This window comes from Colletotrichum karsti (assembly GCF_011947395.1).
Source record: "Colletotrichum karsti strain CkLH20 chromosome Unknown Scaffold17, whole genome shotgun sequence".
Lineage (NCBI taxonomy): Eukaryota > Fungi > Ascomycota > Sordariomycetes > Glomerellales > Glomerellaceae > Colletotrichum > Colletotrichum karsti.
Window position 1 is genome coordinate 815,203 of NW_024065917.1, and position 25,267 is coordinate 840,469.

At 55.1% G+C, this 25,267-nt stretch overlaps 8 protein-coding genes across 8 annotated transcripts; 5 read left to right on the forward strand and 3 right to left on the reverse strand.

Moving 5' to 3' along the window:
• Window positions 1-461: 461 nt before the first annotated feature.
• On the forward strand, window positions 462-4,054 carry CkaCkLH20_06046 (ABC transporter; the record flags this gene model as incomplete). Its single annotated transcript, XM_038888763.1, has 5 exons — window positions 462-1,211; window positions 1,281-2,692; window positions 2,741-3,224; window positions 3,279-3,623; window positions 3,674-4,054. The coding sequence occupies 5 exons, from the start codon at window positions 462-464 to the stop codon at window positions 4,052-4,054; spliced, it is 3,372 nt and encodes a 1,123-aa protein (XP_038746099.1).
• A 563-nt stretch (window positions 4,055-4,617) lies between these two features.
• On the reverse strand, window positions 4,618-6,032 carry CkaCkLH20_06047 (uncharacterized protein; the record flags this gene model as incomplete). The annotated part of the gene is made up of 3 exons (XM_038888764.1): window positions 4,618-4,708; window positions 4,763-5,781; window positions 5,907-6,032. The coding sequence occupies 3 exons, from the start codon at window positions 6,030-6,032 to the stop codon at window positions 4,618-4,620; spliced, it is 1,236 nt and encodes a 411-aa protein (XP_038746100.1).
• Window positions 6,033-6,735: 703 nt separating this feature from the next.
• Window positions 6,736-8,213, forward strand: CkaCkLH20_06048 (uncharacterized protein; the record flags this gene model as incomplete). The annotated part of the gene is made up of 2 exons (XM_038888765.1): window positions 6,736-7,281; window positions 7,335-8,213. 2 exons carry the CDS (start codon window positions 6,736-6,738, stop codon window positions 8,211-8,213), a joined length of 1,425 nt encoding a protein of 474 aa, XP_038746101.1.
• Window positions 8,214-10,722: 2,509 nt separating this feature from the next.
• CkaCkLH20_06049 (glycosyl hydrolase family 16) lies at window positions 10,723-11,943 on the forward strand (the record flags this gene model as incomplete). The annotated part of the gene is made up of 2 exons (XM_038888766.1): window positions 10,723-10,816; window positions 10,895-11,943. 2 exons carry the CDS (start codon window positions 10,723-10,725, stop codon window positions 11,941-11,943), a joined length of 1,143 nt encoding a protein of 380 aa, XP_038746102.1.
• A 2,494-nt stretch (window positions 11,944-14,437) lies between these two features.
• On the forward strand, window positions 14,438-15,073 carry CkaCkLH20_06050 (uncharacterized protein; the record flags this gene model as incomplete). The annotated part of the gene is made up of 1 exon (XM_038888767.1): window positions 14,438-15,073. One exon carries the CDS (start codon window positions 14,438-14,440, stop codon window positions 15,071-15,073), a length of 636 nt encoding a protein of 211 aa, XP_038746103.1.
• Window positions 15,074-18,973: 3,900 nt separating this feature from the next.
• On the reverse strand, window positions 18,974-19,603 carry CkaCkLH20_06051 (uncharacterized protein; the record flags this gene model as incomplete). The annotated part of the gene is made up of 2 exons (XM_038888768.1): window positions 18,974-19,271; window positions 19,353-19,603. The coding sequence occupies 2 exons, from the start codon at window positions 19,601-19,603 to the stop codon at window positions 18,974-18,976; spliced, it is 549 nt and encodes a 182-aa protein (XP_038746104.1).
• Window positions 19,604-20,556: 953 nt separating this feature from the next.
• Window positions 20,557-21,360, reverse strand: CkaCkLH20_06052 (uncharacterized protein; the record flags this gene model as incomplete). Its single annotated transcript, XM_038888769.1, has 1 exon — window positions 20,557-21,360. The coding sequence occupies one exon, from the start codon at window positions 21,358-21,360 to the stop codon at window positions 20,557-20,559; it is 804 nt and encodes a 267-aa protein (XP_038746105.1).
• A 2,210-nt stretch (window positions 21,361-23,570) lies between these two features.
• CkaCkLH20_06053 (galactokinase) lies at window positions 23,571-25,209 on the forward strand (the record flags this gene model as incomplete). Its single annotated transcript, XM_038888770.1, has 2 exons — window positions 23,571-24,205; window positions 24,264-25,209. 2 exons carry the CDS (start codon window positions 23,571-23,573, stop codon window positions 25,207-25,209), a joined length of 1,581 nt encoding a protein of 526 aa, XP_038746106.1.
• Between the last annotated feature and the right edge of the window lie 58 nt (window positions 25,210-25,267).

Genomic DNA, 25,267 nt, shown 5'->3' on the forward strand with positions numbered 1-25,267 from the left:
AAGGAATCGAAACATCGACCCAGGCCGCAGGCAGCTCCTCGTCGAGGTTGTCGTTCGCGTCATCCCTCCCCGTCCTTTCCGCGTTCCCCGTCTTGCGTCTTCCTTGCTTCCGTTGGAGGTCTAAACATCAGATTATCGGTACCAACCTTGCCTTCCTCTTTCTGCCCAGAGCTCCAACTGCACCTACCCCTGCTGCCTTTGGTCAGAGCTTGGAGCTGGACCGGACTTTGAGCTCGAAGCGTCACCGACTTTGTCTACCACCCAACCGTAACGCAACCTCTTCTCTCCAGCTTCACATCCACATCTTCCTCGGCCTGCTTCCGTGGGGACTTTTGCCCGCTCTTTTTGGTATCCGTCACGGATAACTAGCCATCTACAACTTCAAGCTACCCATTGCTCTCCAATCATTGGACCGACTGGACTGGTTCAACTCCACCTATCGTCAACCTCAATCCGCCGCAATGGCGTCCCTTGAGGAGTTCCTCGAAAGCCTTCACTACGTCTATCCGGCCATTGCTTTCACCTACTTCGTCATTGCTTCTGCTGTGGCCGTTTGCACCCTTCAGACCCTCAAGGCCTCCAGTAATCCCGGCAAGCAGAATATTCCACGCACCTGGATCATCAATCTCCTCGTTGCCTTCGTCCTGACCTACGTCGCTCAGCTCTCCATCATCGCCATCCAGTCCATCCTCCACCATGAATGGATTGGCCAGGAACACGAGGTCATTGGCCTTCTGTCTTGCGTCCTTGTCTTTGGTACTCAGCTAGCTTTCCTCTCTGACACTGAATACCCAGTCTGGACTCCCTACTGGGGCTCGTGGATCATTTCCATCGCGCTGGAGCCAGTCATTGTCATTCCGGACCTCATCCTCAGGCATTCCATCACCTTTGAGTACTGCCGTATCGGTCACCTGGTTTTCGCCGGCTTACGCTACTACCTTGTCCTGACCGTCTTCTCCATCTACGTCGTCCAGCGGATCCGGGCCAGCCAGGAGGAGGCAACAGACGAGGAACGCCAATCGCTTCTCGCCGAAGATGATCCCAAGCGCCTTAACAGCTCTGGAAGCGAAAGTCAGAGTTCAAGCTCGGGCTATGGAACTACCTCCCAGCCCGAGTCTTACTGGGAGGAACGTCAGCGCAAGGCAAAGGAAGAGATGGAAAAGCGACTGCAGGAAGAGGGCAACTGGCTCACATATATCAAGGGTTTCACGGTAAGTCTGTCCACAAAAAAACATTGCTTTTTTGCACGTTGATCGAGACATGCTGACATGCGATCCCAGGTCCTCTTTCCCTACTTTTGGCCGGTTGGTCAGAAAACTCTCCAGCTGCGTTTGGTTCTCGTTGGACTTTGTCTCCTTGCCGGTAACGCCTTGAATCTGCTTATTCCTCGCCAATTCGGTATCATCATCGATCAGCTCAAGGATGGAGACTTCAGCAGCGCTTGGATCGGCGTGGCCATCTACGGCCTGCTAAGGATCGCTGCATCTGAAGCCGGTATCGAGTTCCTGCGGGAGTGGTTGTACCTGCCACTCGAGGTCTACGCCGATGGCGCTTTGAGCACTGCTGCGTACCGCCACATCCTCAACCTGTCGGCTGACTTTCACGACTCCAAGAGCACATCCGACATCAGCCTGGCCATGTACGGCGGGTCCAGCATCTCCGATCTTCTTGAGTCACTCTGCTTCCAGGCCTTGCCCATGCTGATTGACTTGGTTGTCGCTGTGGTCTATCTTTCAGTCACTCTTGGTCCTTACGAGGGCTTCATCACCATCACGACAAGCACTCTTTTCCTCTTCATCGCCACGAAAATGATTGCAGTCATGAAGGAGCGTCGACGAGCCCACATAAATGCACAGTATGCTGAGCACTACGTACGCCAGACTGGCATTACGGGCTGGCACACCGTCGCGTCATTCAACCAGACCACCTACGAAGATGTCCGCTACTCCAATGCCATCCACACCCGCATCAACTGGACTAAGAGTGTACGTCTGGGTTGGTTCACCGCGCAAGCTTTCCAGTCGTTGGTCCTGTTATGCGGACTTTTGGCAGGTGCTGTTCTGGCCATTTACCGGATCAAGAACTCCAAGGCGACACCTGGTGACCTGACGATGCTGTTGATGTACTGGGCGCAGCTGACCGCACCGCTCCGCTTCATGGCAAGTCTCGGTAAGAAGATCGGAAGCGATCTGATTGATGCGGAGCGCCTGTTGGACATCATGAAGAAGCAGCCCACAATTGTCAACAAGAAGGGGGCTCGTCCGCTGAAGCTCGTCGGCGGCAACGTCGACTTCAAGGACGTCAGCTTCAGCTACGACAAAAAGAAGAAGATCATCAACGGCATCAGCCTTTCTGTCCCGGGCGGCCAAACTGTGGCTTTCGTCGGTGCTACTGGTGCTGGCAAGTCAACTATGTTGAAGCTGCTCAACCGTTTCTATGACTCTACCGAAGGGACCATCTTGATCGATGGTCAGGATGTTCGTGATGTTGACCTCCACAGCCTTCGAGACCGCATTGGACTGGTCCCGCAAAACCCCGTCCTCTTCGATGACACGATCATCAACAACATTCGCTATGCGAGAATTACGGCCTCGGACGATGAAGTTTTCGATGCTTGCAAGGCGGCTTGCATTCATGATAAGATCACGACCTTCACTGATGGCTACAACACCCGAGTTGGCGAACGCGGAATGTGAGTATTTCAAGACGATCTGGCGAGGCCGGTGCTGACTACTTGCAGTAAACTTTCCGGTGGCGAGCTTCAGCGTGTTGCGATTGCCCGCGCCATTCTCAAGCAGCCTGAGATTGTTCTTCTCGACGAAGCGACCAGTTCCGTCGACACCGATACAGAGCAAAAGATCCAGCGGTCGTTCATGCAGCTTTGCAAGGGACGAACGACATTCATCGTCGCACATCGTCTTTCGACCATCATGAACGCCGATCGAATTGTGGTCATCGAAGACGGCGAGGTCGTCGAGCAGGGCAACCACGCCGACCTTGTCGTGGCCAAGGGCAGATACGCCGATTTGTGGTCGAAGCAGACCTTCCTGAAGCCCCAGGACGACGACGGAGACAAGTCCGACGGGGACAACGGCGATGCCCCGAAGACGAATGGCGTCACTCCGGCTCCCGGTGCGACCGATCCTCAGGCAAGTGAGAGCCCTCAGGGCAATTCGGCCCAAACACAGGGCAACCAAGTGCAGACTCCTGGTCACAAGAAAGAGGTAGAGTCAGCCGAAGATTCGTCTTTGGCGGATTCTAACCAATGATTGTGCTAGGGATCCAAGCTGAACCCGGTTGCTCCTGAGTTTACCCCCAAAACCGCGACGCGTTCATCTGCTCGGAAGGTCCTGAACTGGGCCAGCTCGCCATCATCAGAAGATTCTTCGCCCAGGGATTTGCGACCACGACAAGAAGGGGCCCAACACGACGGCAAGGGCGACAATCAGGATCAGTACGACAGCGACGGAGAGAGCGCCGACACTGTCATCAAGGTGGAAGTGTCTCAGTTCAGATTTCCTCACGCCGCCAGTCGTCGTTTTAACTCCAAGAGCGAATCGACCGGACAGTCGGCGGAAGATGGCTATGCCCAGGACGACGGTGGTACTGACGAGGCCAGTCCTGTAAGTTGACTACCAAGCGACGCACTTGGCAGGATACTGATGAAACCCAGGAGCTACGACGGGTATCTGCTCCCGCACTGCACCTGAAGGTTATCACTCCTGCGACAAAAGGTGGTTCTCGTCCGGCCGTCGTTGTTGAAGAAGTTTCACCGAGCAAGAAGGCCTGTCAGACCAGCAAGAACTCTGATGTTCACGTCGTTCCTCTGCATATCTCGAATGACAGGTCGCCTGTCAAAGAAAATGAGCGTCCCCGAGCGCCTACACCCTCATCAGGCCCTGTACTGCCGCAGTCGACTCCATCTCGGGGCAATCGAGGAAAGCCTCGCGGAAGGGGTCGCTGGCGCGGAGGTCGTCACCACGCGAAGTTGTCAGGCGCTTCGAACCAATCCAGCAATCAGACCCCGACACCAGCCGGCACTCAGCGCGGCTGATGGATTTCCATGCGATACGTTTCCTTTCTCACATTCTGTCTGACTCCCACTTTCATGCCGGAGATCCGAATTCCCCCAGAACCAACTTCCTTTTTTATTGCGTTATCAACTTAAGGCTCGTTGGGGGCCACAGAGTATTATCTAAACTGAGACCTGGCGTATGCTGGTGTGTAAGATTGAGAGCTGTTTTTTTCCTAGTGTATCATGAAGCAACGGCCTACTATGTTATCAAAAGCAAGAAGAAAAGTTGGCGCCGGAAGTTTTCTTAGATTCAATCGGGTGGGAAAAGAAGATTACGGAGAAAAATAGTTTAGATTAGATGGATGTATGAGTAGTCGTGGTCGGCAAGCTGATTCAAAAGCCTCAAATCAAAGACTGTCAAGGTTATCTGTGTTGTCAACCCCTTCAGAAATCGTTATGTGTGCACATGGGAATAAGGCCGTGAGTGGTTTTCTATTCATGCATCGGTATCTCATGTATCTCAACGTAAAGGGATTCTGCTGAGCCACCGTCTGGGCTCATGCCGTTTCATCGACGGCCTCATCATTCTGCAACCTCAATCCTTAGGCAGAGCCTCCACGGCCAGCACCTGCACCACCACCGGGGGCACCGCCGGCGCCAGGAGCGCCACCACCTCCCATCATGTTCCGTGCCCTGGTCATCGTCAGCAACAGCTCACAAAAGCGCAACTAGGGGTCATCGTCTTACATGTCAGCGATGTTCGGGTCGGACATCAGAGTGCTGAGGTCGGGCATGCCACCACCGCTACCGAAGCGGTCGGCCATTTCGCGGAGACGAGGGTTGCTCATAAGATTGCCCATCATCTCGGGATTGCTCATCAGGTTCTGGGCCATGCTCGCGAACATGGGGTTGTTCATGATCTGGCTGAAATCAGGCATGCCACCGCCGCCGCCAGCGCCGCCAGCACCACCGCCCAGCATGCTCGCCAGGCTGCTCAGGTCGGGCATACCACCGCCGCCGGCACCGCCGCCGACGCCCGGGGACGAGCGGGGCAGGTCGACCTCCTCCTGCTGCATCTCCTCGACGCGGCGCTTGGCCGTCTCGAAGCCCTTCTTCATGGCCTCGGAGCCTCCGGAGCCCTCGTACTCGATGCCCTTGCCGTAGGCCTCCATGGCGCCCTTCGCGTCACCGAGGGCGAAGCGGGCGAGGCCGAGGCGGGACCAGGCTTTCGTGTAGGCCGGGTCGATGGCGACGGCGGCCTCGGCGTCGGCCTTTGCGGACTCGTGATCCTTGGCGGCGGAGTGGGCGGCGGCGCGGTTGGAGAGGAAGACGGCGTTGCCGGGGTTCAGGGCGAGGGCCTTGGTGTAGAGGTCGATGGCGGCGGGGTAGTCCTTGGAGGCCATGGCGGCGTTGCCGCGGGACTTGAGGGCGTCGGCCTCCTTCTTCTCTTCTTCGGTGGGGAGCTTGGTGCTACCGGCCGCGGCGGCACCGGCGCCGGCGGCCGCGCCTGTTGACGAGGCACCGGCATTTTGCTCCTTGGCCTTCTTGAGGGACTCGTAGACGGCGTAGATCTGGAAGAGGTTCTGGGTGCCGACGGCGTCGGAGAGCTGCTTGGGGTCGGAGGGGTCGACCTTGAAGGAGTCGGCGATGCACTGGATGGCGACGTCGATGGAGTCCTTGTCGTCGGCGGGGAGGGTGCCGTCGGTGACGGAGGAGGAGAGGAATTCGCAGATGGCGACCGCGAGGCGCTGTTTCGTGGTTGAGGCCTGGCCATGTTGTTTAGCTTCTTCTCCTTTTTTCTTGTCACTTGGGGGATTGATTGCCCCTCCTTCCTTTTCTTTGCGCGGGCAGTTCACAATGGGAATCGTGACGGGAAGTGGGTGCTGCTTACCATTTTGAAAGACCTTGTGGGATATACCGAAAAGAAAATACGGTCGTTTGGGGGTATCACAGGATAAGGTAGGTAGTGAAAAGGGGTGAGGGTGTAAATGGGGTTTCCCTTTGTCTTTGGAGTCAGGTTTGCGGCTCGCTGCGCTGATGGCCTCGTGTTTGGCTGGAAGGTTCCAGTGGTTGGTGGACGGATGTGGGGTTGAGGACTTGCGGCGGTTGAGTTACCCCGCTGATTTGGTATATGCATAACACCGGTGTAATGCATACATGGCAAAGCAAATGACTGAATTGAAAGTGAGGTTTCTTTGTTACATTCAATCCTTGGTCGTGGTATACTGAAATCTTTCAATTTTACTTCGTCGAATATCAACATGCAGTCAATATTCCTGACACCTCAACATGTGAGGTTTTAGATGACTTCCGCAGCTCCAACCGGATAGCAGCATGTGAAATCTCACCAGCCACATCTCCAATCAGCTGCGCCCCACCTGTCTACCTTTCACCTCGGTCGCTTACCTGCCGCCCGAGCAGCAGTTGATGTCACACTGGCTCGAGCTCGCCAAGGTAGCAGCAGGTCATCAAGCTGCCCAGACTTGCCAGAGCCAACAAACGCCCACCAGCAAACAGTCATCCATAGCCTTGCGGCCGACACGCGAAACTCTTCATTCAAGTGCGATCTTACTTTCTCACGGAACATGCGATAGAACATCCGACCACCGATACCACCACCTACCAGACGAGACTCGCGACCTGGTTCCTCCCAGGTTCGCGCACGAGACGACCCTCAAACCCCCGACTACCCGAGACAACGAACCCCTCCAGTTCCAGCCATGGCCGACGCGGCTCCCCCGCCCTCCCAGCCGCAGCAGGACAGCCTGCGCCGCTGCTTCATCTGCCTCATGGACGAGAACGAGACCGGATCATCCGACTCCGCCTGGGTCGACCCGTGTCCCTGCACCCTCGAGGGCCACCAGGACTGCATGATAGAGTGGGTGACGGAGCTGGAGCGCGAGGGCAAGGAGATCCGGTGCCCGGTCTGCAAGGCCCTCATCACCGTCGACGAGCCGTGGGACCCCGCCGTGGCGCTCAGCAACGAGATCTACAAGGTCTTCAGCAAGATCTCCCCCGGCCTGATCCTCGGGGGCCTCGGCGCGGGTACCTGGGTCGGCCTGGCCATGTACGGTAACATCGCGGTGCGTGTGTTCGCAGGCCCGGAGGCGACGTATCGGTTCTTCTTCAACGACAGGAACCCGAGGGGTGTGCCGAACGTCAACTGGATTCACGTCGCCGCCTTACCGACCATTGCGCCGGCGTTGGTGATCGGCCACTCGTTCCCCGTCCTGGGCAACGTCTTCTTCATGCCCGCCGCGGCTCTGGTGAGATTTCCCGTCCTCATGCTGTCAATGAATACCGACTAACGTGGCGACAGTATGGCGTCTTCCACATGGCCCGCAACGACAACTTCTTCTCGTGGCCACCCTCCCCGCAGCTCGCGGCCGCGGCCTTCCCATACTTGCGCGCCGTGTACAACAACCTCTACCACGAGTTCCTCTGCTCCTACGAGCGCAAGTGGGAGCGCAGGATAGCCGGCCTGCCCGAGCCCGCGCCGCCGACGAACCGGCGCGAGCGCAGAGAGCAGCGTCGCGGCCGGCAGCAGGACGCGGAGCCGCCCAGGAACAACGGGATCGTGGGCGGCCTTCTCGATGCGGCGATAGACATGCTGGATATTCCCGACGTCGAGGTCGACGTGGAGGTTGAGGATATGAGGGAGCTGGACGAGAGGGGCGACATGCTCGAGATCATCGTCGAGGAGATGGACGAGGCGGCCGCGGAGGAGGAGAGGGAAGAGGCGTTGGAGGCCGCGGTAGAGCAGCTGGGTGTCCAGTTGCCCGCGGAACTCCAGCAGCCCGCGCAACCGGAAGCCGCACCCGCTCCCGCGGCCGCTCCAGCACCGGCGCCGGCACCCAGGCAGCGCGGACTCCAGGCTAGTCTCCGGGACGTGACAAACTCCCTCGCCAGCACGCTGCTCCTCCCCGTGATCTCAGCCGGCATGGGCGAGCTCATCCGCCTCGCGCTGCCGAAGCACCTCACGACCCCGGCCGGCGGCTTCGGCCGGTTCAGGGTGAAGACGGGCCTGCTCCAGGACCAGTGGGGTCGCAACCTGGTGGGCGGGTGCATGTACATCATCCTCCGCGACGCGTTCAAGCTGTATAACAAGTACCGCATGGCGCAAAACAAGCCGTTGCGCAAGGTCAGGAACGTGGACCGGCGGAGGGGCGGCGGCGGCAACGCGTCTACTTCTGCATGAACATATCACGACGCCAAACGGGGAACAACAGTAAACACATAAGCATTTCACGGCGTTGGAACAGGTTGGAGGCGATACCTTTTGTTGTACGATTAGGATTTCGAAGCATGGCGGACGCGGTCGGAGAGCGTCGATGAATGGATTAATCTTTGGGACTTTCCTAGATACTCGCGCCCCTCTGATGTGAATGAGTGTGGTGTCTTGCTGGCGCGGGCAGGATGAGTGTCCGTCCTTCAGGTAGATCAGGGCTTCATCCTGCCGACCTTCTCGAAATGCGCCAGGTGAGTAAACAAGACATCCGAGAGGCAAAAAATCCCCGAGCGTCCAAGATTTGAAGTACCGGCCCATTCAGCCGCCACGATCCTCCGAGTGCCTTGGATCTGGTCGTCGAAGTTGGCACAGACATGGGAGGAGATTTGCCAAGCAAACGACAATGACCTAATCTTAGAAACAAGCAACCACGGATCAAAGCCGTAATTAATCAAGAAAATAAATAAATAAACACTGACTTCCAAATTCTTGATTTGCGGCGTTCTAGAACCTCTTCCATCGCAGCGACCGTGCGGAAATATGGTTAGTAGCGTAAATCAGTGGGACGAACTGTTGATGAACCTCGATGATCAACAGAGTGATTTACGTTGTGGTTTTTTGAAGGTCCGATGAGAATCAGGGAAGAAGAGAACCACATTTTTATTTTTATTCAGTGGCCAAGTTTTTTTTTTCCCTGCCACTGCAAGGAACACGCGATCGCAAGAAAAAGGAGATCGGCACCCAGCCCTCCGCGGGTACCGAGTATGGACGTATGTTTGTTCGTTTTCTTGATGGCTTGAAAGTTGGAAAATACGTGGATGTCGTTCACCCAGCCCCTGGCTGGCAGGCTTTGGACAATCGCCAAGATTGAGGGGGGAGGTGAGGTTGCTTCCCGCCCCCTCAGATCTCTGCCGAGCCCGCTAGTGTAGTCCTTCAACGAACGACAAGAAAAAAGCCCCGACCGACGGGATGTGAGAGGGTCACGGACTCGGGCGGGATGGCCGCTCGGGACCCGATCCATCTCATCCGTGGTCTTGGGTCCTGCCTGCAGGTGTCACTTCATGTTGGGGGCATTCTGTTCTTTCACCTGCAGGATTGGATTATTTTGAACGCATGGACTGTTGGGTTTGTTGACTTCATTTCGGAGAGTAGGAGGGAAGTTGGCGAAACAAATAAACAAACACACAAGAAGAGCGAGTGGAGACGGCAAGTGCTGTGCTGCTCGTGAGTGATGATGTAAATTTGGGGCCTCCAACGAGCTTAAAAGCATGTTTCGTCTGAACGGCACAGCCTGGACGTATAGCCTCGATGAGAAGAGCTGTGTTCCTGTTGATGGTTGGCGGGACTGGGATCATGTCTTGTCGTGACCGACTTCACTCACTCATCCATCCCTCCTCTATTGTGAGTGTGTGTGCATGTTTAAGGGGGATTCTGGGGATGGAGGGTCCAAGCCACCCGGTTTTTTTTTTTGGTCAGTTGGGTTGTCTCCAGCCACTCAGGTTTGAGAGGGTTTGAGACGTTCTCTCTCCAACGGTTGGTCGGTCCATCCAAGTCTCACCATTTTAGCCCCAATCAGATGGCAAAACGGTCTCCAGAGTTTCCATTGGTCCTTTGGTTTTGGGATGGTGTTCTTGGTTTTTCTTGTCATTGGGATTTCCTGGCATCTGGATGCTCCGCGCGCACCGACGCTTTTAATAGCGACTGGGGGTTTCTTGGTAACTGGATGACAGAAAACAGGACAACCAGTGACCAAAAACACGAGAGAGCGGCCTCCCGTCCCCTTAGGTTCCCGGGATATCGGATGGTGGGCGTTGCCGCCGTCGCATCCTGTACAGCCACCCGGGCTACGCGTCCCCTGCAATTAAGTCGTTCCCCATAACCCGTAAGGCACCGCACCTAGTGTAGTGTAGCGGCAAGGATTAGTCGACGCCATCTCCACTCCTCCGGGAGGCGCGAATGGCAGTTCAGATGCGTGGGCTCCCCGTGTCGTCCTCAAACGTACGTCAGCCTCCTTGAAATGGTCTGGTTGGTGCGCAGCGGCACTGCGCGAACGCCCCTGGTACATGCTCAAACACTGGGGTTTCCGGGTTGTTGGTCCAGTCACGTCCTCCTCCTCCTCCTCCTCCTCCTCCTCCTCCAACTTCTTTCTACCTTAGCCTCGCGGTCCTAGTGTAGAGAACGTCCAACTTGCTCAGCTGCTGGCTGCCCTTCTTTAATGGAGACCACGACCCGCCCCGAAATAAGGGGGCGGGTATATGTTTTGATTTCAACAAGGTCAGCTTCTTCTTCTTCCAACTCCTGAATCTTTCAAACTCCAGTCTCTCGTTTATTTTTCACACCTCCCTTCCTTCTCAACCTTCTTTGAACATTATTACCACTGTCGTTTGAGTTTATTTGGAGGGTTCTTCCTCGCCGGTTCGATATTAAAACACAAACAACTCATACAACTCGTACGACACACACACAAACATAATCAAAGATGGCCAAGTCTTTTGTTCGTCAGGCGTCACTCGTTGCGCTCCTGGCCTCCTCGACTTTCGCTCAAACCTTTACCGACTGCGACCCTACCAAGAGTGAGTCCTCCACAGCCAGACCTCATGGCGGCCACCAACACATACCTCATAAGAAACGTCACTAACACCTCCCCCCAGAGACATGCCCTGCCAACGCCGGTCTGGCCGAGTCCACCTACTCGGTCGACTTCACCAAGGGCGGCGACGACACTAACTGGAAGACCGTCGCCGGCAGCGTCGCCTACACCGCCAACGGCGCCGAGTTCACCCTCAACAAGAAGGGCGACGCCCCGACCATCGAGACCTCGTGGTACTTCTTCTTCGGCCGCGCCGAGGTCCACATGAAGGCCGCCCCCGGCCAGGGCATCGTCTCCTCCGTCGTCATCGAGTCGGACGACCTCGACGAGGTCGACTGGGAGTGGCTCGGCGGCAAGAACGCCGAGGTCCAGACCAACTACTTCGGCAAGGGCAACACCACCTCCTACGACCGCGGCGCCTTCCACACCCTCTCCGACGCCCAGGGCACCTCCCACAACTACACCATCGACTGGTCCAAGGACGCCGTCGTCTGGTACATCGACGGCGCCCAGGTCCGCACCCTCAACTACGCCGACGCCCTCGGCGGCCAGAACTTCCCCCAGACCCCCGCCCGCCTCCGCCTCGGCATCTGGGCCGGCGGCGACCCGGACAACAGCGCCGGCACCATCCAGTGGGCCGGCGGCGAGACCGACTACACCAAGGCCCCCTACACCATGGCCGTCCAGTCCGTCTCCATCACCAACGCCAACCCGGCCGGCTCCTACACCTACGGCGACAAGACCGGCAGCTACGAGAGCATCAAGCTCGGCGCCGCCAGCGCCGCCGGCGACGCCGCCACCAACTCGGGCCAGAACGACACCGCCTCCTCAGGTAACTCCACCTCTCCCTCTTCTGCCTCCGCCTCCGGCTCCTCCCCGGTCTCCGTCACCGCCTCCTCCGGCTTCGGGTCTCCCTCTGCTTCGTCCGGCCCGCTGAGAAATGGCACCGCCACGGCAGGAACGACGATGAAGCCCACCGTCGCCCCCACGGCGACGCAGTCCGGCGCCGCCGCCAGCGCGAGCTCGACGGGCGCCGCGAACGGAAAGGTTGCCGTCGCGGGCAGTGCGCTGTTCGGCGGCGTCTTGGTCGCGCTTGCTGGCCTGTTCTGAGTGTGAGATTTGTGTGGGTGGGAGTGTATTGGATTCTACATGGTTCTGGGTGGCTACCTATGCCCGGTTATTTTTGTATAATAAGGGACGGGAAATGTCCTGTTTGATATACCAATTTGTTTGAACTGTACCGACTTGATTCTTGTCAGTGATGGTTCCTTAAGTTGGCGTTGCTCACTTTATGATCTGCAGGCTTTCGCGGTGTACTCAGCAACAAGAATGACTTTTTTGATGAGAGGATCTCGCACCTTTAGTCCTCGTCGTCCTCACTCATCATACCGCGACTTTGCAACTGACATTCGGCAATCGCTGGCCTTAAAATCGGCTGTGCCCCATGATCTCAATTAGGAAAGCGCCGGGACTGGCGCCCCTGCCCACCCAGTCAGCGAGGCACCAACAGGGCCTGCCTGCCAAGGGTATTGAGGCTGGCTGCAGGTCGTTATCATTGGCAATCGTATGATCACACAGTACCTTACTTACCTAGACCCCGCTCGCAACAAATATCGACTCTTTCTTCAACCCACCATCGATAGTCTCCAACATGAGATGGCACGCGTCAAACTGTCGTTGGCCCGACGTCTACGTCGCCGACGATGATGTCCCGGCATGCAAAAGCTGCGGCATGTCCGCCAGGCAAATGCAGCACCCTGAAGAGGATAACTTGGTTTCACCTTTTTCGATCCCTCCCGACGAGCCAGCTGGAGAACTGAACCTCTCATGGCCGCCCTGTGTACCGTACTCGGCAAATGCCTCTTCGGGTCCGTTGGAGAATGCCACTAGCGGTCCGTCTGTACCTCGCAGCTCTGGATTTTCAAGCAACGATTCCTCAGATGACGAAAATGACACTCTGTCGGACGACGAAGATGACTTTTCATCAGATGACGAGGTCAGCTCTTGGCGCGACCGCTTCAATAATCGGATAGATGGAGGATTCGCATTTCTCGCCGCATTGTTTTCAGATCGTACAACGGAGGAAAGAGACTATATGTATGAGAGACCACTGGCACCGAACGAGTTCCGACTGGCGTGTCTCTCTCCTATCTCTGGCGGATCCCGCAAAACGCATCCGGTACATCTTTCGTTCAACGTTTTCGAGGACGACCATCACCCTGACTACGATACGGTTTCGTACACATGGGGCGGTGAAGAGGACAATGGAAGTCGGCAAGTGTAGCCTGTCATATCATTATCCGCATACGAGATACTTGACTGACGTTTCCTTACTTGCAGATGCTTTCCCGTCTTCATCGGCGAGTTTTGGGACGTCATACACGCAACGCGAAACTGCTGGTCTGTTCTTCGATATCTTCTACCATGTCGACACTCCCGAATCATATGGCTGGATTTAATTTGCATCAACCAGCGTAACCCACATGAGAGATCCCAGCAAGTAGCAAAAATGAGCCAAATCTATGCTCAAAGCAACCAGGTCATTCTGTGGCTTGGGGAGGATGTCGTGTCTTACGATCCAGGCCAAGCAGCCCTACCGCCTTTTCGTCAGCTCGAAGACATGAAAGACTTTGGACGACTTCTCAAGCGCAGATACTTCACCCGAGTTTGGGTCATTCAAGAACTTATCATGTCACCTCGAATGGTAGTGCCCTTCGGTGACAAAGTTTTCAGAACAGGGCCGCGGAGCCTCCAGTCCAGGCAAGAATTGCTAGAAAGTTCTCCAGCACCCTGGCTTCGGCTTGCGACGCAAGGGACACAAGGGATACATGAGCTGTTTGAGAACCATTCCTGGATTGAGGTCATGAAGTTGACCTCAAGTTCGAAGTCGTCTGACCCTCGTGACAGCCTCTATGGGGTGCTGAGTCTCATGCCGTCAGGATGGGACTTAATCACTGCAAGTTACACAATCTCCTACCAGCACATGATGACGGGGTTATTTGCCTATCAACTCATTCACCAACATGAAACTGAACTCTTCTGGGCAGCCAGGGGGATTGATCATCCCGAGTTAGGAGATGCTTCGCCATCTTGGGTGCCACCTTGGCAGATGCAAAATTTCTGGCAATGGCTGAGTTACAGGCTTTCGCAAGGCAAACCAAAGTCAGAGCAAAAATTGGGGCCAACAGGGCGGTTTTCCCCTTTCCTCAAGACAGACCGGGTCTGGTATCATCAGGCCACCGTTCGTTCCGAAACGGGGGCACTTTCCCTGTGGGCAATTAAGATCTTCTCAATCTCTCCGAAGTTCTATGGAATGAACAATTGGGGTAAAGTCCGCTCTGACGTCCTTGGGAGCCTTGGACGTGAGCAGGATATTCTGAGGCACGGAGCTGAGGTTTTTCTTCTGAAGACAAGGTATACCACGGGGGCGATATATCTTTTCCTCAGAAGAGCAAGTCCTCAAAAATATACACTGCTAAAACGCGTGCCGGAGTTCTGCTTTTCTAATTCTGTTCAGATCGATGGCCTGTCCGTCTCGTTACAAAGAGTCCGTGAAGGAATAAGCTTTAATATTGCTATCCTCAAGAAGATCTGGTGGGCCTCTATGTATCTGTTCGACGAAGATCTCGAGACGAAGGGATACCTCGGCCATTTCCTTCGACAGGCATTTCCCGGGCACAAGGAGACCCCGTTCCATCAATTACTACCAGCGCTTGTCGGTAATCGGTCCATAGAGTACTTTTGGGAGAACCCTTTAGCTCGAGGACTGGGAGCCAAGATAGATCATGTTAAGTTGTTCTCCGGCCGCGGTCTCATCTTGAGGCTCAGCAAGACTAATTGGGATGACATCAACGGCTCTCAGTTCTTCCAAGGGAGGCTGAATTGGCACTGTCAACAGGTTGGCCCAGGAGAGAAACGACGTCAAGAGCGCGATGAGAAATGGGTCACTGTGACGGAGGCATCCTTGGGCGGCAAAGGGGACATCTACGTGGCCTGTCCGTTGGGCGAGATCCGTGAACTGATCGGGGACATCAAAACTCTGCTCAACATCGGGAGTATTTGGGCCTCTCTTGACGTCAATCACTGGGAGGGCTCCTGGTCGGAGCTAGCGCAGGCAGAATCTCTGTATCCCAAGTGTTTGGTGAACCTGGAGGATCCCAGAGCGATGCGTCTGTACAACAACCTGGAGCTTAACAAGTGGTGTCTCACGGCAGCCGAACAGCGCATTGAAATTATTTGAGATAATGTCACTCGCGAACAGAAAGTAGAAATGATGTCGTTGTGTTACTCGATGATGATGAAAACCCCAGCGAAGAAAGAACAGCATGTGTGCATACATTCAGAAGTAGGTGGGGCATAAAAGACTACTACAGCGGTCTTGTCTCAAATCGATTCCCACGTCCATCGGCCTCGTGAGTTGCTTTCGACGTCAGCCAGAGGCCGTGGTTGCCTCGACTCACAAGATTTGCGGTGCGAGCAGGAGTTTCACATTATCGAATGCAATCCCGAGCTTTTATCCTCATCCAGAAGTTGGGCAATGCAACCTCAATAGTCTCGAATGAAAGGCAGACTTTGTGTGTTCTCAAGGAACTCTTCAGGGGGACAGGTTAGGTGGAGCTCGACGATCTTGAAAACACGCTGTAGAATGACAGCAGAAGCTCTTCTTCGGCTTTAGGTCTGCTGAGATGTAACCATTCATGGGATTTCCATCAGTTGCACTCGATCGACCCAGAGGGCTGGTCATTGTGTCTTAACATACGGGGCGGCCTATGACGGCACGCAAGTCGCAACTGCTTGGAAGATCCTGTCGACGGCCGGTGTTCTCTACAGTTCAAGACGTTTCTTATTCCGAGTGTCTCGTCCAAGTTATTCAGGTGTATTTAGTCACCCCAAACGGTTGATAGCGAGATATCTGCAATTCAAACAGTTGCACATCATACAGTCATCCACACGAGATTAACGGCTTTAGATTGATGTAAGTATCCGGAAGATATGATGATGAGAATTCCCTACACCGCTCCTTGAATTCTTGCGTCCTGGACAGTCTAAATGACTCCCACCTGCGCAAAAAGTGACCGTGACCCAACGAAACAGGCGCTAGATGGACAGTAGCAACAAAGCCTCAACTACCTAGCGGCAATCAAACGAATGGATATCAGACAGCGAGGCGCTCGGACTTCTCGCGAATGCGCGTGACATATTTCTCCTTCTAGCTTGAAATTAAATCTCAGCCTCTCTACATAGTAGACGGAAATCACCAAAAAGCGCTGTTACTTGCACGTGGGACCACTAGGCTCGTACACCCAGCCCAACGCTACATGGCAGCAGTCACCATAGCATTCTGTACAGCTTGACCGCAGGAGATGACGCACATGCCCGCTGCACGGCGCCGAGGACGGTCCCCACCCCCTTCTTTTCTTCCGACTGGCGTGTCTTCCAGACGCCAACTGGAGGAGCCGCTGATAGAGACGTGGAAGCACATGAACGGTAGTCAGTAAACCAGGCCCCGCCCGCACCTCTCGACTCGGGCTTCTTCGGGCTGTCGATACCGAGGGAACGCGTACGAGATGGTCCGATCTCGATTTCAGTTCGTGCCGCGTTTGCCATAGTTCACCATACAACCAAGGAGGAAATGTCGTTCACGAAAGCTGCTGAAACATGTCCACGGAGAAGAGCTCTCCATGTGAAGAGGCGCAAGGTTCGTCAAGGACAAGGAAGGACCCTGATCTTCAGCCAGCCAACATCCAGGGAGGCGGGCAGACAGTTCTCAAAGAAAGCAGCCGTTCTGCCGCCTGCCTCCCCAAGTGGGGAAGAGGGTTTATTGCACTTATATAAGAAGAGGGTAAATATTCTTATTATAGCTACTTTTAATAAATATCTATATCAATTAGGGCTTAAAATAGTTACGCTTATACCTCTATAAATAACTAGTAGAACTAAATTTCTATTAATAATATCTCTCTCTAAAGTAACGTTTTAGCCTCTAATATTACTAACGTTACTATATTAAGATAGCGCTTATTATTAAGTTAGTATTAATATTATTAGAGTTCTCTTAATATATACCTAATTAGAGGGTATAGCACTCTAGGGTTATCAAGAAGTATTATATAGCTAAGTTTAAAAATAACTACTTAGAGCTAAATACTATAGAGGGTTGCTGCTATCTATAGCCCTATAGCCCTAAGGTATCTATAGCTTATTTATATAGTAGGACGTTTAAGATAAGAATATCTATTTTAGGGTATCTACTTAAGTTAGTATACCTTTATTAAGAGAGGGTAAGGGGGAGTACTTAAATAGTATAAATAAGAGGTTTTCCTTAATTAGTATTAATATAAGAAAGAAGAGATAAATAGGGGGTTTACCTACTAATTAGCAATTTTATATAGCTAATAGGCTATACCTTAAGGGTATTACTATAAGGGTATTACTATAGAAACTTAGCTATTTAGACTTTATTTACTTAGTATTTATAGAGGTTTCTATATATAACTATATATATAATAAGAGGGTATACGCTTAGATGTAATTAGTTAGAAAAAATATAGGTAAAAGGGGGTAAAGATACATATAGTTCTGCCGCCTGCTTAGTCCAGCCCGGCCCTTTCGATAAGAAAGAACGACCCCTCCCCCGCAGTTCTTTGGGGGCGTTGCGCCGGCTGAACTCTGATCAATGCCGGACGTCTCATTGGTGGAGGGGCCGAGTCTTTCCCCAAATGGCAGCCAGCAGGAATGCACCAGGCCCACCCCGGTCTGAAGAGTCCGGGCCGGTTCGCCATCGTGTCGGCGGGAAAGTGGGGTCCCTGCATCGGTGTCGTGGCGGTGACATTGCAGTGTCCAGTGGTTGGGGAGAAGAGGACGTGGTCTTTCTTGCCTTGTGATGGTAACTTAGCTGCTGCTCTCAAATGACCCTAGCTCGATCTAGCTGCACGTCATTCGCCACTTGAATTTTCTCTCCGAGCCGTCTCCTTGGTGGGAAGTAGGCAGGTCATGTCATAAGGCAGAGCGCGCGGGGGTTCATTCGCCAAAAAAGGCAGAAGGCAGGACCTTCCTTCGAACCCGACGGCGTCAGAGCTAGCATCCATGGATCCCCAGCTGAGGTGCTCACTGGGCCGCTGACTAGCGCTTTCCCTCGAGAACATGTGGCGGTCTTGTTTGGCAGGAACTCTCCTCACGTTCCTTCCGTCTACTACGAGCGAACGGGCTTCAGACCGACACGTCGTGGCAGGAGGCGCTCACATGACCCCAACCTGCCCTTTCCCGATCGGCCGAGCTACCTACCCTCCATGCTTCCTCCAGCAGAAGCCGGTCGTCTCATTAGATAATCATTGCCATTACTTAAACCACCCGGATCACGGCTACGTCTTCCTCCTTTTCCCCTCCCCTCCATCACCAACTCACATCAAGCAAACAAGACTCCGGTCAAGATCAACAAGCAAACAACTTTCAGTCACTTCACGACTTTCAAAACCCCCCAAACCAACAAGCAACATGTCTGGCTGCGGATGCGCTGACACCGGCAAGTGCCACTGCGGCAGCTCTTGCAGCTGCGCCGGCTGCCCCGTAAGTTTGGACCTCTCCCGGCTCGATCACATCATCTGCGGGTCGGGATCCTTGGCTAACATCCTCTCCCTCCCACAGAACAAATAAACGATCGTCGACATTACTCCGGTTCGTCATGGTTCATCAACGGTGGATCGGGAAGGACCGGGGATTCCTGACGGGACGGTTCGACTGAGTTGCGGTAATGCGAAGGGATTTTCTCTTCTGGTGACGGAGGTTTCTTTTTCCTTTTGGACCGGTATCAGCTACTAGGCGGAGATCGCAATGGAACTCTTATATCGATACTGTTGCTGCTCCTTTCGTGATGCCGTGAGTGTGGATGGGTGCCGCGATGCATGCCGTCTACGATCTGTACGACGTCAGATCTGTCAGATCGTACCCGGGACAATTATCCGCGTCCTTGTACAACGTTGCCCAGACTGGGATTTCCCTTTCGTCCATCGAATACGTCTGTACCGCGCCCCCGTCCTTCCTTCCTTGATCGTACACCATCCAACCCAGCGATCCTAAAACTCTCGTAGTATAGAACGACCTACTCAACATCAGCCCAACATCCGTCGTCAACATTACCAACTTACGCAGCGATGATCGCCCAGACGAACCCCCATTTTGCAAGCTGACACCATCCTTTGTTCCCAACCCACGCCTCGTCGCAGCTGCGATCGAGGTACCAAGGCCTCGGCATCAGATGCGCTGGATCACTCAGATCAGCCCCGTTCTGCGCCGCCGCACTACAGGCCCAGAGGACCGCGAGGAAGGCGTCGTATGCCACATTCGTACATCTTGCGGAGTACTCGAGCGCCGCCATCGTGATGCGCGCGAACAGCACGGCGAGGGAGAGGAACGAGATCGCCGTGTTCGATGTCGTGAGTCTGGGCAGGGTGAGGTCAGTCAGCCATCTGAACACGCCCCGGAAGCGGTTACACAAGAGAGAGAGAGATTGATAAACGCACCTCTGACTCCATATCAACGGGATCTCCGGAGGCTCCTCGTGGTTCGCGTAGAAGTATATCCGCAGCCTCGGGTTCGAGCACCACCCCTCCTCCCCGCCGTTCCTCCACAGCCGCGAGCGGAAACGGTCGGGGTACGCGACGCCGAAGAGGACCAGCGCGGCGATCACCACCACGGACTCCAAGCACAGGAGCGCTGCCAAAGCGTACGCTTTCGTACAGACGGGGGGTTTGTGTCGTCTTGTCGATGCCATCGTCCGCGGGTCGTCGACGCCGTGGCGTTGGCCGTGCCCATCATCTTTGGAGATTGGGTCTCTTTTTGTCTTTGACGCGGGATGTTTTGAGAAGGAGAAACGTCCTCAAACTTGCTCGCCGGGGACTCAGAGACGGTTTCGGGGTGGCGTGGTTTATCTAATTGCGAGAGAGAAGGAGTGTCTTGGTGGGCTGGGTGCTGGAGGGGGTGTGAGGGGGTTGAGAAACTTGCTCATACTTGCGCAGGATGTCGGTCATGCGGGCTGTACTGCGTCTTTACGTTAGCCAACGAGCTTTCCAGCAACAGCAATCAGAACAATCGGTTTAATTGAGAGGCAAAAGGCTCGAGGTGGAGTTTCCTTTCCTCTTGTCAGGGCGGAGCGGGCCGTGAGTATGCATATCACGGAGGCAAGGGTATTCCAAACCCGCTCCCTCTCCCTGGCTTTCTGGAGATCAGGATTCGTTGGCGCTGTATCCCAATCTGCGGATTCTGTGGTTCTTCTCCACTGCCTTCTCTAGCAGTACATTCTTCTCACATGTCGTGTTGCATGATTTCATGACGCTGCTTCTCTTGAGATACTCGCTGTGGCCAGGATATGGCCCGGTATCTATGAACATGCTCCTAGGCGTAGAGACCATCTCGCCTGTCACTACGATACATGACGTTCGCTAGCAGTCGAGGTTCCAGCCCTCTCGCAAAGTCGTGCTGTTCGTCGTCGACCTGTTTCATCACGAAGACGAGGAAGTTTTCCCTTTTTCAATGTCTCGTCAGTCCCTGCTGATCCTTTTCTCGGTAGCGTCCTGGTCAAAACCTGTGAGCGGCATGTCAGTATCACGTCCATGACCCCCAACGGCAGAAATCTTACCAATGCCATCTCCAATCTCTGACCCAAGCGTCCAGATCCCACAAACGTATCCAGTTCCAACTCATCCAACAACATCTCCAGCCTTAGCCTCAGCGGTACCAGCACGCCGACACGGCCCCGACCTCCTCCCTCTGCCTCCTCACAAGCTCATCCCTCCTCCTCCTCGTCGCATCCACATCCTCGTCCTCGAGAAACCCAACCATGATGCCCAACCACGCAGCGACGACCTTCTTCGGACCAACGTCCCCGCCCAGCACCCGCGGGACCTCGGCGTACGCGAACGAGAGCACCTCGGCCGTGAACCGCGAGATGTCGAACTTGTGAAACGTGTGGTCGCGCACGCCGCTGCCCTTGGCCAGGTGGGCGCGGGCGCGGTAGTAGGCCATGACGGCCCAGACGAAGCTGCGCTCCGCGACGCGGGCGGACTCGGCCGTCATCCAGTCGAGGTAGCGCGTCATGTGCTGGATGAACGCGCGGGGCACGCTGACGACGCGGACGAGGCCGACGAGCTGGGCGTGCGTGCGGACGCGGAGGGTCGGGACGCGGTCGTAGGCGTAGGTCGGCGGCTGGGTCGTCAGGCTGCGGAGGCGGTAGATGATGCCGCTGCCGGAGGACGGGTCGGAGGAGGGGAAGTCGGAGGTGTGCCAGTAGAGGTCCCAGTGGAACTCTTCGGGGTAGCTGCCGGAGGAGACGCCGAGCTCGTAGGTGCTGAAGGGGTAGGCCGGGTCGGAGGGGAGGGCGGCGGGGTAGGTGTGTTCTTGGCGGCCGATGTAGATCGGGAGAGGGACGGAGATCATGATGTAGAGGGAGCCGACCTCGAGGGCGTCGAGGGGGATTTGGGGGTGCGTTTTGGGCGAGTAGGGCGTGGCTGGGGTGGTTGACTTCGATGCCATTTTCGATATTAGATGATATAGAGTGATGAAGAGATGGAATGATGGAATGGTAACGACTAGAATGAAATGATGGAACGAAGTGGTAATACCAGAGTCTGTTTTGAGTCGAGTCTGGTGTTTGGATTGAAGAGAAATGCGAGGACAAGAAATTGGGATTGAAAAATATGAGGCAAGAACTTCTCAAATTTGAGTCTTGGAAGGAGCGTTGCCAGAGTCAAAGGCGGATTGAGGTGAGGACGAGTGAGTCGTGTGGTCTCCTTGATGTGCTATTCCCAGGGAAAGAACAACATGAAAAGAACTCCAGTGCACCATATTCTTTTCTTGAATGTTACTGCTCCAATTGACTGACTATGTTTGCTGCGCAGGATTCAAGACTGGTCGCCTGAAGGTGGTGATGATATTCTCCAAGTCAAGAGGCCCCAAATCACCCAAGTTCGCCATTTCCTCCTCAAAGCTCAATAGCAAAAGGAAGTGGACAGACCGACAATAAAAAGTTTCCGTGCTCAACTTAGAATAAGTTTGGCTTCATGGGAGGGCTCTCTGAGTCTCGTGGGCCATTCAGCCAGCTCGTGAGGGTACCTATACCTCAATAAGATCCACCCCGTCATCAAAGGTCGAATGGTGTAGTGGTTATCACGTCAGTCTCACACACTGAAGGTCTCCGGTTCGACCCCGGGTTCGATCATATTTTTGCAATTTTCTCATGTACCAGGCGCCATGTTTGGTTTTTATTTTGTTCGCGCATCACCCCTTGATCACATTCATCTGGCAAAACACTAGCTCGGGCTAAATCGTTTCGTTTGAACACGAGAAGCAACCCGGAGTCTGCCACCCACCCCAATCTCACCTCGAGGATGAGTATGCGCTTGAGACGATACTGAGCGTTAAAGCCGCCCAACAGAAACCAAGAAGACATGAATTGGACGGGGTGCGACGCCGTAACGCCGTGATGCCAGAATTGATCAAAACATCACCACAGAGGCGCAATCCAAAGAAGATCCAACCCGACGAGCCAACGGCACGAGGTTGGATCATGGCCGAAGAAAACACAAGCTTATCGTCTGAGTACAAGGTTACAGTTGACCCGCTGTCAAAAAAAAACTTGGGCCGAAGCATCGATCTGTCGGGATGGGATGTCTCTCTCTCGCCCCCGAGATCCCCGCGGCAGGTTGGGAAGACCCTGGACCCCGGCTGCATCTTCAAGCTGTCACCCCACTGGTGCGCATTGGCGACCTCCCCTGATCTTTCGTTTCGTGGTGTTTCTGGGACATGTGACACTGTGGTCTTATGCGACGAGATGGTTTTTGTTGAAAAATATATCTGACAATTCTGTAAAAGGTCATCAGGCTATCGGTTCTCCTCCTTCTCACCAGGCCTTAGACGACTCTATTCTCGGGTGACCGCCCCGATGAGTGAGACATTCGAGTTCTCCGCCGGTTTTCCGACTCGGCCCGCTGTAGAACGGGACCGCTACTCCCGGGACGGGCAAGTTCGGTATCAGCGTATTCGTTTCCTCTGGGCCGGTCTCTTTGTAGTGGCCTGTTCTGGACCACGAGTGATGCAAAGCGACGGGAGAGTTAGTTGCTCTAAGTACAGAGGAGAGGGAAATGAGGAAGGAAAGGGAATGATGATAGCTCTCGACGAGGTACAATTCTCGGAGCCGAACTGCGCCGACACTCGCGCCGGGACACCTAGGTACATGAACGATGGATTGTACCTTGATGTGACGAGTGAAATTTGAGGTAATAAAGTCAATTGACCAATTTTCTACCAAAGATCGTCGCATTGCGGGTGAGACATTTGAACAGTTCCTCGCGGTTTCTTCAGACGAGAAATGGGCAACGAGGGGCAATTGCGGGGTAATTTCCAGTGCACCCACCACCCACAGCAGCACCTCCAACACCACGGGGCACGCGCCTGAAAAACACCAAAGCTCCATCGCGGGGTTATTGCGCCGACGCTGGACCTGACCTGGGGCCCTCCATCATCCTCCACTGCTCCATCCTGTTGTTGCGTCCCACCCCACCAAAAGGACCGACCCCAAAACGTCATAAGAGAACCACTCCTCTCAGACCACTCGCGACGCCTTTCTTGTCCTCTTTCCTCCCTTCTTTCGCTCCCTCGTGCCCTCATCCTCCAGGTCCAATCTATCGACAGCTCTTCAAAACGCCAAACACCACCCTGTGAAGAGAGATCAAACCGCGCCCACCATGGCTGGCCCCGTCCCTACCGCGACCTCCCTCGCCGACATCTACACCGAGGATGCTCTCCCCATCCAGACGAAGCGCTGGAACGCGCTGATCGACCAGTTCAAGGTCCAGTACGGCCATGCCGCCACCTTCGTCGCCCGCTCCCCGGGTCGCGTCAACATCATCGGCGAGCACATCGACTACTCGCTCTACTCCGTCCTCCCCATGGCCATCACCGCCGACGCCATCCTCGCCGTCTCCGTCGATGAGACCCCCTCCGACTCCAAAACCTTCAAGCTCCAAGTCGCCAACCTTCAGGGCGACAAGTTCCCCGCGCGCACCTTCGAGGTCGACATCAACGGCGACGTGACCATCGACGCCAAGGTCCACGAGTGGTCCAACTACTTCAAGAGTGGTCTCCGCGGCGCTCTTGAGCTGCTGCGTCGCAAGCGCGGCCCCGGCTTCAGACCCCAGGGCATGAAAGTCCTCATGGACGGTTCAGTTCCTATCGGTGGTGGCCTCAGCTCCAGCGCCGCCTTCACCAGTGTCTCTGCCCTAGCTGTCATGCGCGCCAACGGCGAGGAGACGATCGACAAGACGGAACTTACTGAGCTCGCCATCGTCAGTGAGCGCGCCGTGGGTGTCAACTCCGGAGGGTGAGTAAACCTGGAATCCACATCGCCTTCACTTTTTGCATGATCTGATATCGTCTAGCATGGACCAGTCCGCCTCCGTGTTCTCTCAGCGCGGTTCCGCCCTCTTCGTCTCTTTCACACCCTCCCTGACTGCTCGCCCCGTCTTCTTCCCGACAACGAACCCCGAGCTGTGCTTCGTCATCGCGCAGTCCTTCGTCACCTCCAACAAGCAGGTCACCGGCCCCATTCATTACAACCTTCGCGTCGTCGAGTGCAGCATGGCCGGTGCCTTCCTCAACGCCGCCCTCAACCCTGCGGGCACCAAGCTTCCCAAGGACGCCTCGCCCCTGGGCATCTCTATCCACGGTTTCCACGACGCCTACTTTGCTACCCACGATCAGCCCCAGTCCGAGGGCGCTTCGTCCGAAGAGGCCGCCGAGGCCCAGCTGCAGGTTCTCATCGACGTCACCAAGAAGACGCTCACCAGCGAGGAGGGCTACACCCGCGAGGAAATCGCCAAGGTTTTGGGTATCTCCGTTCAGGAGCTCGAGCAGATCTTCATGTCTAAGCTGTCGGTGCGCGCCGAGCGCTTCAAGCTGCGCCAGCGTGCGCTCCATGTCTTCGAGGAGGCCCTGCGCGTGCTCAAGTTCATGAAGGTGCTCGAGAAGGAGGCCCCCACCGACTCTGCCGATACGACGGCCTACAACAAGCGCCTCGGCGACCTGCTCAACGAGACCCAGGTTTCCTGCCGAGACCTGTACGAGTGCAGTGCCCCCGAGATCGACGACCTCTGCCGGATTGCCGTCGAGAACGGATCCTACGGAAGCAGACTTACCGGTGCCGGCTGGGGTGGTTGCACCGTCCACATGGTGCCTGCCGACAAGGTGGCTGCTGTCAAGGAGGCGTGGGAGAAGGGATACTACTCCAAGCGCGAGCTTACCGAGGAGCAGAGGGAAGGTGCCGTCGTGGTCAGCAGGCCTGGCAGCGGTGCCGTGACATACCCCCTGAAAGCAGGTGTCTTGTAATTGCGCCGAATTCAGTGAAGAGGAGGATGCGTTTGGGTAATATTTGCATATACTTGTT